Source organism: Henckelia pumila, chromosome 1, assembly GCF_033568475.1.
Source record: "Henckelia pumila isolate YLH828 chromosome 1, ASM3356847v2, whole genome shotgun sequence".
Taxonomy (NCBI): Eukaryota; Viridiplantae; Streptophyta; class Magnoliopsida; order Lamiales; family Gesneriaceae; genus Henckelia; species Henckelia pumila.
This window is the reverse complement of record NC_133120.1, coordinates 116,679,785-116,693,074: the sequence shown is the minus strand read 5'-3', so window position 1 is coordinate 116,693,074 and position 13,290 is coordinate 116,679,785. Positions and strand designations below refer to the sequence as shown.

The 13,290-nt window shown below is 30.3% G+C and overlaps 1 protein-coding gene and 1 non-coding gene across 2 annotated transcripts; both read left to right on the top strand.

The window, feature by feature from the left end:
• Positions 1 to 7,939: 7,939 nt before the first annotated feature.
• LOC140875899 (uncharacterized) lies at positions 7,940 to 12,332 on the top strand. The gene is made up of 7 exons (XM_073279729.1): positions 7,940 to 8,055; positions 8,906 to 9,011; positions 9,146 to 9,217; positions 9,295 to 9,395; positions 9,771 to 9,869; positions 11,951 to 12,090; positions 12,218 to 12,332. The coding sequence occupies exons 2-7, from the start codon at positions 8,967 to 8,969 to the stop codon at positions 12,322 to 12,324; spliced, it is 564 nt and encodes a 187-aa protein (XP_073135830.1). The 5' UTR covers positions 7,940 to 8,055; positions 8,906 to 8,966; the 3' UTR covers positions 12,325 to 12,332.
• Positions 8,334 to 8,466, top strand: LOC140876561 (small nucleolar RNA snoR135). The gene has a single exon (XR_012148865.1). It is a non-coding gene; the product is annotated as a small nucleolar RNA snoR135 (small nucleolar RNA).
• Positions 12,333 to 13,290: the final 958 nt, after the last annotated feature.

Below are 13,290 nucleotides of genomic sequence, written 5' to 3'. Positions count from 1 at the left end.
AAGTGTTTTCTTTTTTTTAAAAAAATAATTTTATTGTTCAAAATGTGCTTGGATAGATATGTAGGCAAAATAAGTGTTTTTTTAAAAGCCCATATTTATATCTTTTCAAATATTTTTTTATAACTTAACTAAAAAAAATTGCTTTCAATCCATTTATGCAAACAAAAATTTACAACAACTTTTACTTAAAACAACATTTTTTAAAGTAAAATGCTTCTATAACCAAACTAAATATCTTTAAATAGCGCAAATTTACAAACAATCTGAATGCAAAGGACGAGGGTCGAAGATATCTCAAAGTAGATCTACAAACTATTTGAATATAATTGGATATCTCAAACAACATTATATATATATATATGTGTATATATATATTAATGTATAGTATAGACATATCGTTACACCGGACTGAGAAATTCAATATATATCAATAACAGCAGTCGAAACTCGAAACTAGTATTGAATAACATTTATTTAATAAGTCAAGTTTACTACACTCACAACGATTACATAACTAAAAAAAAATATTCCTTTAAATATACAACAATTCCAATTCGTGATAACTAGAAATCTCCTCCTTGATATAATAACTTCAACTTGTAACAATATAAATCAGCAAATCACCATCCAGTAATGTCCTCCTGAGTTTATAAGCGTTTTTTATAGCTCTTTTCAAGTTTCTCCATGTTATGTTGCTTTCGAGTTTTTCTCTTAATTGTTTTTCTTATTTAATTTAATAATTTCAATTCATTCAACTTAACAATCCAATATATGTATTTATTAAATTCCTCATTATAAAATCACTTCGGCTTTGCCAGAGGCAATGTAAAAAAAGTGCCACAAAGAGATATTGAATGGTCTAAATTTATACACCGAGTAGCATATAATAAACAAATAAATGTATCGAATATTCTAATAATAAACAATTAAAAACGCGTTAGGCCCGGGTGGTGAAGATTAGCTAGGCCATTAAATAATGAACAGGAGATTTGCCAAAATCTCCGACTACATATAATAACCCATTTATCTGACTCAAGCACTTTATATAGATATATAGTATAATGTAATAATATAAAGTATTATGTTAAAATAAAAATAATTATGGGGCGAATATTGATAATTAAATACTATATATCCTTGATGGTTTGTGCATCCACCAACCAAACATTAATTAATTAAAAATAAACAAGTTGATGAATTTTCTTTTTTTAAAAATATAAATAAATATGATTTTATTTTTGGATCCATTTGACCCTCGATGCCACCTTCGCATTTGAATAACTTGGTTGCTTCCACACCCACGCATTTGCCAGCTCATGTGCTAATTTTTCCAATTTCCAACCTTTTACAACTATCACATATAATTCAACGATTATCCTCACCCTTCATCTACAAATATTGGATGGACCATAACTGTTACAAGTCAAACACGTTTAATTTTAGAGTTTTATGGGATAAGTTTTGAATAAAATATATATGTTATTATATAAATAGTACTCATTAAATATTTTAAATATTTCTCAATTCTAAATTCTCATACTCATACAATTTTGGATTAATCCCTTCTCATTCCAGTGTCACGGAATAATTCATGTTTTCTTTCGTCTAGAAGCTTGCTAGGCGTCGATATTATTTCGTGCAACCTCTTGACAGTAACGATCACTATCTGAAATATTTTCAGTTTCAGGCGTCACATATAATCGTAAATTAGTCACAAAGCCGACCCTAATATGAGTCGATGACCCAATTTTTTAGCTACTGAAGTGTAATGCAAGTACGGTTATTACTTCTCACCAAATTTCATGATAAATCATTTCATAATTCTATAATGATTTTTATGAAGAGTAATACTCTTGTGAGACAGTCTCATTCATGAGACGGGTCAATCCTACTCATATAAGAGACCCGTCTAAAAAAAAATTACCTTTGAGGCCGTCTCATAGGAGTGTTTGCCTTTTATGAAATAGTATGTACATGTAAAAACATATATAACATTTTGTTAGATATATATTCAGTAAATAACTTCACTAAATCATTGATTATTTAAATTAATTAAGTTTACGTGTTATATAGTTGGTTTTAAAAATATTTTTAAATCAAAAGGAAAAAAATACAAATTATTTTTATGAAGTCCATTTTTAAAATTCGACCCAAACCTTGAAAACATAAGGTACGATATATACTGACTAGTCATGTGGTATGTTATACATATATTTTTCTCGGCTTAGAGCAACTTCAACGCTGCACCAAAATGGCGCAAGCTTTGGTGCATGCAGCAATAGCTCCTCCAATGGGGCGCCCCAATTTTTTTTATTTTTTTATTACTTTTTAAATTATTATATTTATTTGCCTTTTAAATAATAATTTAATATTTATTTTATTGTTTTAATAATTAAATATTAGAACAAATTTTTTATTATAATAATTCAGTTAATTAAATCAATAAATATTTAATTATTAATTTAGTTTAATATTTAATTAAATAAATATTAAAAAATTAAAATACAAATACAAATTGGGCTATAAATATCAAATTTAAATAATAATTATTTTGTTAAATTTGTAAAAAAGATATTAAATAAGTTATAAGAATTATTATATGTAAAATAAAGAGTATATTTCGAAAATATTTCTTTTGGTATAAGATTTGATTTAATGAACTAGAGATAAATGTTGTGTTTGATGCAAAAATTACACTATTTTAATACGGAACGTGCAGTGTGAAACCATATTTCAACAGTTTAGTAAAAAATGTAGGCATAAATTTCACAACCAATTTGTTAATGATCTGTGCGTATTTGTAATAAAATTTTAAATATTATAGTGCTCATTTAATAATATTTTATTCACTGGAAGTGTGTGGAACATTCGGGGCACTTCAGGATAGGGACGTGAATTTATAATTATTTACTTTATTTAGATATAATATAGAGATATTTATATTAGCCTCTTTTTGGCATTTTCTAATCAATCTTATCACGGTTTCCGACTTTCTTGATATTTGATAAAAAAAAAAAAAAAGAGTAACTTTCTGTGAGTAAGTTGTCATCGACACGCAGCACAATCAGAGATAAAAATGGACACTAGATAATATTATTTTTTTAGTTGGAGATGATAATTGAAGGCGAGTTAAATTTTGATGCTAAAAAAGGATATTTTTATTGAAATTAATTTAATAGTACAATATATGTCCATCTCATCATCATAATTTTCCCATATATGTGACACTAAGGCATAAAGGAGCAGAGAAAAAGTACATTCTTAAATATAAACTAAATAAATAAATAAGTACATAATATCATTTTACAGACATGACCCACACGGAGGGACTTGATCTTCTCGAACTTTCTCTCCATAAATATAAAGTTACTATTCCAAGGCTCAATCTAAATCAACAATTATTAATATAAGTGTGTTTGCTTTTATAAGTGTGTTTGCTTTAAAAAAAAAAAAATTGTGGAATTCATATATATATACTCTTGGGAGGTTAGGAGTTCGATTCTCCCTGCCAACACTTTTTTGGACTAGCATATCACACATGGTTTGTCAAGTGTGGTTTACCTAAATAGCATATTTTACAGGCTATTGCGTTAGTTTGAGGATTTACCCAGAGCGCACCGAAAGGTAGCAGCTGCGCGTTCCCACGTCACAAAAAAAAAGTATGTCTTTTCAAACACATTTAAAAAACTATTTGGGAAATTAACTTCTGGAAAACAGTTTTTTCATTTACCCATATTTAACGAAGATAAAATAATTGTATAAGTAGTTAATGATATTAATTTAATAGAAGTAAATTGGTAAAAGAATAGGAGATGTAATATTAAATATAAAAACTAAAGTATATATTTGAAACATATGAAAAAAATATATAATTTAAATGAGTGAGACGGATGAAATATTAAATATTCATCGTTAGATATATGATTTAGATAATATATTAATGATAGTTTGAAATTCATCTTTTTCCTCCTACACATATACAACAGATAACACGACACACAACATAAATTGGTAGAATACAGATGCCGCTTCTTCGTTCTTACTTTCATATTTCTCTCTCCTCGAATCTTATTTTAACTTGTGTGCTCTTTTTTTTTATTTATTTTAAATTATCTTATTTATTTAAAAATAAAAGAATGTGGGTTTTTGCCGTATTTGTGTCTGTCCATTGTTAATTATATCAAGAGTAAGATTAATGAAAAATAATAATAATTGAACTAATAATAATCTCTCCATTTATTATTTCTGAAAAAAATCCTATAATATTACTATTAATATGATTAATAAATATATTTGGAATATAAAAAACTAATGGAACCCGTATAAATAAATCAAGTAATTAATCAGTTTGAAACCAAAGCAATGAAGTTCTAAACCTCCGAATAGTTCGGATCCACCGAACATTCCGCATACAGAAAAGCCCATTTACAGGGTAGCCCACGACCACGACAATGGCAACCCAATTTACATGTCAATTAAGGCCCAACTAAAATCTCACGAGTATCTCCTAAGCTAGATTTGAGTTCGACATGACACTCAATTATAATCAGTAATTTTAAAAACGCGAGAAAAGCATCGATTAAGTTCAGAGTGAAACACATTTTTAAAAAAAACGTCAAAAAAACTGTCAATTCTTCGGTTCATCGTATCAAATTCAAGCATGAAAACAAGCGAGAAAGCGTGAAAAAAAAAAATTCAAAATAAAATTTTAATTTTAATTTCTTTTATAAATCTTAAAATATTATTTTAATTAGTACAATTTACCAATATTATTTTTTTTAAAAAAAAACACTAAATGAAGTGAAATAATTTTGTCTTGAACTCTTGTTTTATTTGCGATCAATTGATGGGCAAAAGTTTTACTACACATAATTTGAAATTCGAGATTAATGAATTTGATAGCTTGAAAATTTCTGAAATTATTCTAAAAAATTATATATATTATTATTTTATCTATTAATAATTTTATATACAACATAATAAAAACTAAAAACAATTAATTTCATATTAAGCTCGTTTAAAATTTATAAAGTTTCAAATTTGGAGGGATGGAGGATGGTGACATTGAATTAACAAAAAGAGTATGAGTTTTCTCTATCCATTCGTATTATCCAACTTTCATTATTCTTCCAGTGTTTCAATCTTTGTCCGGAGTTCTTCCATTCCACAGTTTTTTCAATTGATTGCAAGATAACAAAAGAAGAGAAAGAGTGGTGGGAAGTTTTTAATTTCGGATTTCTTTAGTTTCGACTGATTTTCTGTTTTTATTGACTGAGATTCAGTTCAGGTAAACCGCTATTATCAATTAGTAGATTCTTTACTGATTCAGTAGACATTTTAAAATATCTATGTTGAGGTGCAATAATTGTCTCTGCTAGTAGAACGATCAAACCATGTCGCTCAGGCTATTGCATGATTTAAAAAATTTGAGTTGTACAATTATCAACAGCTAAACGCTCGATCCTATAATTGGTATCAGAGCCAATGTCATGAATTTGATTTTCATTGATCGCATGAAGTGTAATTATTAAGAAAGATTGTTCAGATACAATAATTATCAATGCTTGCAAAACGAAAATTTAAAATTAGCCTCACATGAATTGTCTTCTCCGAAAATTGGTCTCAATCTTAAAAATCTATAGTAAGCGGAGACTTTTTCGACTTAAATAACACAAATGAATCCCACATAACTTAATTAAAAACAGAAGCATTTCTTTGTCAAAAAAAAAAAAAAAAAAACAGAAGCATTTGAAAGGTAGGGCTGTCATGGTCTACCTATGATCTGCCCATTGGGTAAATCATGTTAGACCATAACAGACTCAGAATTGTGAAGAGTTCTGGGTCTCTCATGGTCTAACATGGTCTACCCACTGGGTAGACCATGTTAGACCATACTAGAACCAAGATTATCTTGAGTAGACCATGTATATTTTTTGGTTGACGGTAGATCATGTATTGTATTTTTTTATTTATTTTTTGAAGGGGTATTGCATTTATTTTCAAAAACATGTAAATATAACATAATCGTTAAATAATTTGATTTTTATATTAAAGTATGTATAGTCATGTAACATAATTGTGAAAATTAATCGATTAATATGTTACAATATGTATAATCATATAACATAGTCATAAAATCAGTTGATTCATATGTTACAATATGTATATCGCATAACATAATCGTGAAATTAGTCAAATTATATGTTACAATATGTATAATCATATAACATAATAGTGAAATCGGTTGATTCTTATATTAAAATATGTATAATCATATAATATAATAATGAAATAAGTTGATTGATATGTTACAATATGTATAATCATATAACATAATCGTGAAATCAGTCGATTAATGTGTTACAATATGTATAATCATATAACATAATCGTAAAATCAGTTGATTCTTATATTAAAATATGTATAATCATAAAACATAATAGTGAAATCGGTTGATTCTTATGTTAAAATGTGTATAATCATATAATATAATCATGAAATTAGATTATTGATATGTTACAATATGTATAATCATATAACATAATCGTGAAATTTGTCGATTAATATGTTACAACATGTATATTATATAACATAATCGTGAAAATAACGGATATATATGTTATAAATTATGGATTTATATATTAAAATATATAAGATTATAGAACATACTTGTCAAATTATGGATTCTTATTTTAAAAACATGTACGATTATAGAACATATTTGTGAAATTAACGGATTCATATTGTAAAATATTAAATATATACGATTATATGTAACATGCTTGTGATATTAGCAGATTTATATGTTAAAAAAAGTATGATTTTAAAACATACATGTAAAATTTGCGGATTCATAAGTTAACATGTACGAATATAAAACATACTTGTGAAATTAGTGGATAAGTTATAAAAACATGTACAATTATCAATGAACATTGGACAAAATTTTGTAATTACATGTAAAATTATGTAATTATCAGTCAAAATTTTGAAATTAGAGGATTCATATGTTAAAATGCTAGAACAAACTTGTGAAATTAGTGGATCCATATGTTGCAACATGTATGATTATATGTCAACATTGGTCAAAATTATGTAATTACAGATAAAAATTATGTAAATATTGATCAAGCTTGTGAAATTAGCAGATTATTTGCCTACCTAATTTTTTGACAAACAGAGCAGCTAAAAATACAAATAAATGCGTTACAAATAAACATGTATTATGGAATTGATAATCAGCGTAACCCATTATGTTTCGCATCCTGATTTTGATTTTTTCTGCGCACCTATTTTTCGCGGCGCACTTTAGCCTCAGCGCGCCGATGCGCCGCGGAAGAATGCTTTTCGCAGCGACAACTTGTGCTTGGGTCTGTTGTCAGACCCAAGCACTTGTGTTTGGGTCTTACAAATTTTGGTAAGGAGGGAAAAAAGAGAAGTGAGAGAAATGAAAATGACGGGAGAATAATTTAAAATTTAAAAAATATATTAAAATCTATAATAAGAGTTAAACTGAAGGACAAAATGGTAAATGAAGAGATGAATCATTTTTCTTAAATAAATTAGAATCGAGTCCCATTTCCCCAATTTCCCCTTGAAAGGTATAGAGCTAATTACATTCATACTTCCTGTGAAAAGTCTAAAAGACATAAAATACCATGTGTAAAATTAATAGCATTTTAGACCCTATGTTTAAAAAAATTAGCATAAAAACCCCTACAAGAGAGTATAAATGTGTCCGAGTTTGTATAACATAGGGGTGAAATGTGCTACATTTTAAAAATCCGAGGGATGCATTAGCCTATTAATATTTTTTAGGGGGTTTTATGTCTTTTAGACTTTTCACATACGGTGTGAATGCAATTAGCCAAAATAACAATTCTCTCAACTCAAATACCGCGCTCGATTTCTTTTTCAAATACCGCGCGCACTACTTTCCCTAATTCACAATTTCTGACTCATACACAACAGCTTCCACGCATCCTCCGCAGCCGTCGGAATCCCTCCGCCGAAGTCCTCTTTCTCTCCCCCTCCTGCTTCTACGGAGCATTGCAGGTATTTTTGGATGTCATAAAATTATTTTTACTGAGGAAATTCTCAAGCTTCTTAATTTTTTTGGATCTGTAATCAGTCATTTGCTCATGCTTCTGTTCGTGTTGTCAGAAACCAATTGAATTTTGTGATTTTGTTTTGAATTTTAATTCCTAATTTTTTTTGGATTGTTTGTTTACTTTAACCTATCTTTTTACGTGCATTTTAGAACAGATCTTTGTGCTGCATTAATTTGGCTTGTTTTTTTCGGAAACATACATTAATTTTGAAGATTCAGATGGAAATCTGAGATCGTGTTTATCGGCTTTGTGCGAAAGGTTTAATCTGGATGCACTCTGCTCGAAAGTGTTCTCGTTAATATCCATTAACCTGGGGATGATGGCCAGTTCTTCAATAATCATCATCCCCACGTGTATTTCTTCAAAATTTATTACCTTCTTGGTTTGGTTTTAGATATTTTGATTCTTTTGGTGCGTTTTCTAATCTGTATTAGTACTTAGTAGTGAATAACGGTGGTGCTGGTCGGAAATAATGATTTATAAGTTGAAAATTTAGATTTTATTATTTTGGTATATATCTAACATTTTGGTTTCTAAGGGCTTTTAAAACAGGGATTTTTTTTTGTTTTTGGTCTTTTGAAAAAAAAATGGTTTTGATCAGTTTTCATAAAAAATCGGTCAGTTATGGTTCGACTCGGTTATTCTAAATTCGGTTCAGTCGACCACTGACATGAGGTCTATGCTTCAGAAATTATAGTTTTACAATTACCTTTAAACTCTGTTTCTTCTACCGGCACATACTTTTTTGTGTTTGTTGTGATGATTTTTGAGTCCAAATTATTGGCTGTCTGTAGATCAAAGAGACTTGTGATGGTGGATCTTTTTAGTCACTGAGGACCGATACTTTTTCTCTGAATGGCAAGTTATTATGATGTTGATGATATATTGGCTGAAGAAGAGGTAAACTTAAACTCAATTATGTTATACCTGAAAATTTTTGGTTATGACTTATGCTTTTGTTCCATTCGTCTTTCATGTTAGCTTGTTCCATCTTAATTTCAATATGCTTTTGTTCCGTTCATCTTTCATGTTAGCTTATTCCATCTGTATTTCAATATGCTGCAAATGGAGTTGGGCTTTTTGACTCAAGTGACTGTACAAATAAGGTATATTCTCTCTTAAATGTGGTGATAATAATGCCGGCACTTCATCTAATTTTTTAAGTTTGTTCCCTGGATGTCAGGTTGAAGCTGCTTCTCGAGTAGAACTTCCTTTTTGGCTTGCAAGCGAATTGTCCTTTAGAAATCTTATATCCATGAGGGTTCCTCCATCTTTTGACAAAGAGTAATATCGTTTTTATCAAAGTTTGTGCTTTGTACCATATCTATATCCTTGATAAAACGAGGTCCTTGTTTCCATATAAAAGAGTTGCTTATTTGTTTCCATGTTAATGAGATAATGAGCAATATAAATTCAAACTAAATCAACTTTTTTGGGGTACTACATAGCACAAGACATAATAAATTTTGAAAATTTATCAAAGAACAGTATAGTTTAATATCTTTAGTATCTATGTATTCTCCACCGGTCATTTGATAGTTACAGCAATTTTAAATCAGCCCATTATAAATCTTAAGTTCCACTGTCAATTTGGTTTGAGCTTGTTTATATTATTTATTGTTTTTTGGTGTTTTGTTTTTGTTGATTTTTTTCATTCAGATCCAAAACAAGGGAAGAAATAGGAGCGGATGCTGCACATGTGGATCTCAGAAGTCGGTGTCGTTATTTTTATTCATTAGGTTGCAAGATTGCACCGCTGTAAGTTCCTTCTACTCCCTTTGCATATTTTTACTATCGTTTGGGTTTGAATATTTCTTGTTCAACAAGTTCTTTGACCTACTGGGATACTTACAGTTACAAGAATTAGACAGGCCCTTGAAACTAATTTTACCTAATTCTAATTCTAATTCTAATCTCAAGTTAATTTTTTTTAAAGATGCACGCCAAACGAGCTTTCAATACTACAATGAGTATTATGAGTGTGTGGAAGCAGTATTGTAACTCTGTTGAACAAAAGTAGTTAACACGCCTCGTTTGCCTGTACCATCCTGCTTTTTCAGTCTTAACAATTCGGCTCGGCTTTGACTGAGCTCTAGTAGATCAAGCTTCAATTTTCTCATGCTTAATTACTCAAGCTAACTATTTTTTTTTGAAACAGAAGCTAATTACTTTTTAGTTATTTATATTAATATTAATATTTTTAATATTATGTAAACCACTATTTTACCCTTGATTCAATTTTCTACTATTAATTATATATATCATATTCATAGTAAATGGATTTTTCATCAACATACAACTATGCAGACAAGTTGAACTTGAGCTCTAGCAGAGACTCGGTTCAAGCTTGATTGTTGCTCAAGAAAACCAAAGTTATCCAGCTCGATCTAGAGTCACGACTCACAAATAATTCACTTGAGTTGATCGTAGTTCAGGAAAATCTCTACTTGATCGAGCTCAAGTGGTGGATTCTCTTCCGAGTCTAGCTTGAATAGCGGGTTGTCTTTTGAGTCAAACTCAAGTAGGTGCTAATCAAACTCTACTAGGAATCTAGAATTATCTGCACCTCTCCCCTACACTCATCAGCTCCTGGTGTAATGTACCTTTCTGGGATTGTTTATATGTCTTGTCCTGCATTTTGGGAATCAGGGAATGGATTTCACAACAATTGTGCCACTTAATTTCTTCCTTCTCATGCCAAGAAAGAATAGTATCCTTTCAAATCTTTTTTCTTTTATTCTTTCTGTAATAATGAATGGGTTTTGTCTTCTGTTGTAAAACGAACTGGCCAGTTAAACTCATGTTCCTAAAATTTGATTTCCATATATGTTTGCGCCAAAAAATTATTATATAGGTAAACTACCCCTAACAAAAATTTCTTTCATGAGATTTTGGCTCCTTCAAATGCACAAGACATCAAAGAAGGCATAAAATCACCTAACAATTTCACGTAGCATTTTGCAATTGGTTTGTTCAGTGGCAAAACTGAGAAGCACCATATGAGGGAAAAATGTGTTCTGAGGGAAATGAACCACCATATGAGCTGAAACACCCACACTACAAAGAGGCATTCCAAAAAAAACGTGTTCTGAGGGAAAAGAACCACCATATGAAACAAAACTAACCTAAGTAACTGGTGTTTCCCTTATTTTACCTTGAGTTAGTATGCTGCTTCTTCCTCCTATTCTTTCTTAGATAATATACGTGGGATGATGCCTTGATCCCTTCTGAAATTGTCCTTTATTGACCCTGCCTGGCTTCACCCTTGCCGAGATAGTGCTGATTGTGCAGTTTTTTCAGAAGTTTTAGTCTAGATAGTCTTTATTAATGTACTTTTAGTGCTCTTTAAGGCAAGATACTTTCTTATTTTGTGATCTTTGTCCTGCCAATAAAAATATGTTGATGTTAAATCGAATAAATCTTAGCTTGACTGTGCCATGGATCAATAATGCTTTTTGATTTTATTATACTGCTTCCCCCGATGATAAATTTGTGCTTCTAGTCCCTTTTTCAAGGGGAAAGCGCATTTTCTGGTAATCTGAACATTACAGATTAGTGGCTCTTAGCCTCTTATTACAGAATATTGTAACTAAAAGTCCCTCCAAATTGTAAGTTCGGTTGCTAAGCCTTTAGGCTGTTTTGTTCTTTATTCCATTAAAGTACTGATTTACGGTTAAAGATTTCTTTCTCTGGTGCCAACTGCAGCAAGAAAATTTGATTGTGGGTAATAGAATTAGATAGTTGTTTAAAGAAAGAAAATTCTTATAACTACGCTTTATACTTATCCATTGCAAAACTTTAGTGTGTTTAATCTAAGCTTGACGTCTAATGGTGACCAGTGTTGGTGACAAAACCATTGGGCCATTTCTTCTCGTTGCATTTCGAACAAGATACAAGGAAGTTTTGATCAAGGCTCATACTTTAACATTGACGGTGGCTCCCAAATACACGACGCTTCTAACTAATGAAGAAGCCAAATGTGAGTTCATCAAATCTTTGTCAATGCATATGAGCGTGTTTTTAGCGCGGTGAAGACTTAATTTCTTGTTATATTTTCAACAAAAGTATTTTATCTTTACGCATTTGTATGTTTGCTCATTCTTAAGTATACGAGGCTGGTCAATCTTCAATAGCTGCATTTAAGAAGTGGCGGATGGGCGGGCCAAGATTAGAGATCGCTCCAGTTCTTGGAAGGAAGAGGAAACCAACCTAGTATGTCCTCCTAAACAAACCGCTAATGCATTTAGAGAATTAAGAATTCTAATTCGTCGACACAAGAAAATTGGCAGAATGATTATAATATCGAAGTGGGATACAGCGATTTATGCACGAGTTATCTTGTGTAGTTGGATCATAAAATTTCGTCGTATGAAACTGTGTAACTAATGCCAGCTTTATCCATTGAAAACCTTATTTGTGTTAGATTTGTACACTGCTTGTTTATGGATGAACCAAATATCTGGAGGTGTTTGTGAGCTTTAACATAACTTTGAGTGTTACTTGTTTGTGGTTATCAAAGTCTTTATGGGAAAAGGATGCTTTATGAAATTTGTTGGACCTGAAATTCTTGAATTAAACGGAGAATACTCTACTGAAGCCGTTGCACTCCATATTATGCAAGTTTTCTGATATAATTCGGGCACGAATTATTGCACCTCTAAGTGAACATGTCACCGAAAATTGTGATATCTTTTGTGATATCGTGTCAAGAAGAGGCTGACATTTGGTAAACGATAGCATCTCAATCGTGTGTCCAAAGATCTATGTAATTTCAAGTTACCATAGGCTAATTTGAGATTTACTCTCATACTATCTGTAATAGCTTATTTTGGATGATTTTTAACTGTTTGTTTGTATTTAATATGCATGTCTTAATTTGTCAAAAAAAAAATGCAAGTCTTAATAATGTTGGAAATGGGTACTCGAATGGGATATGATTGAATTTTGACCAACAGTCTAAAGTGAATTTTATCAATAAATGTGGAACCGAATTTATTAAATGGGATTGTACGTCACAGTAGATGCACTTGGTCTATTTAATTTAATTTACGCTGAATTCATAATTTAATGAGTGACGTACATCATTCGATAATTCGATGCCCATCAATGATATGACACTATTCTATTGGATGTGCATTCAATAGAATAGTGCCACATCATTGATGGGCATGGTAGTGGG

Coding starts and splice junctions, on each gene's coding strand:
- LOC140875899 (XM_073279729.1), top strand. CDS start 8,967: ATGGCAAGTTATTATGATGTTGATGATATATTGGCTGAAGAAGAG. Junction 9,012..9,145: donor ATATATTGGCTGAAGAAGAG/GTAAACTTAAAC, acceptor CTTTCATGTTAG/CTTATTCCATCTGTATTTCA. Junction 9,396..9,770: donor CCTCCATCTTTTGACAAAGA/GTAATATCGTTT, acceptor TTTTTCATTCAG/ATCCAAAACAAGGGAAGAAA.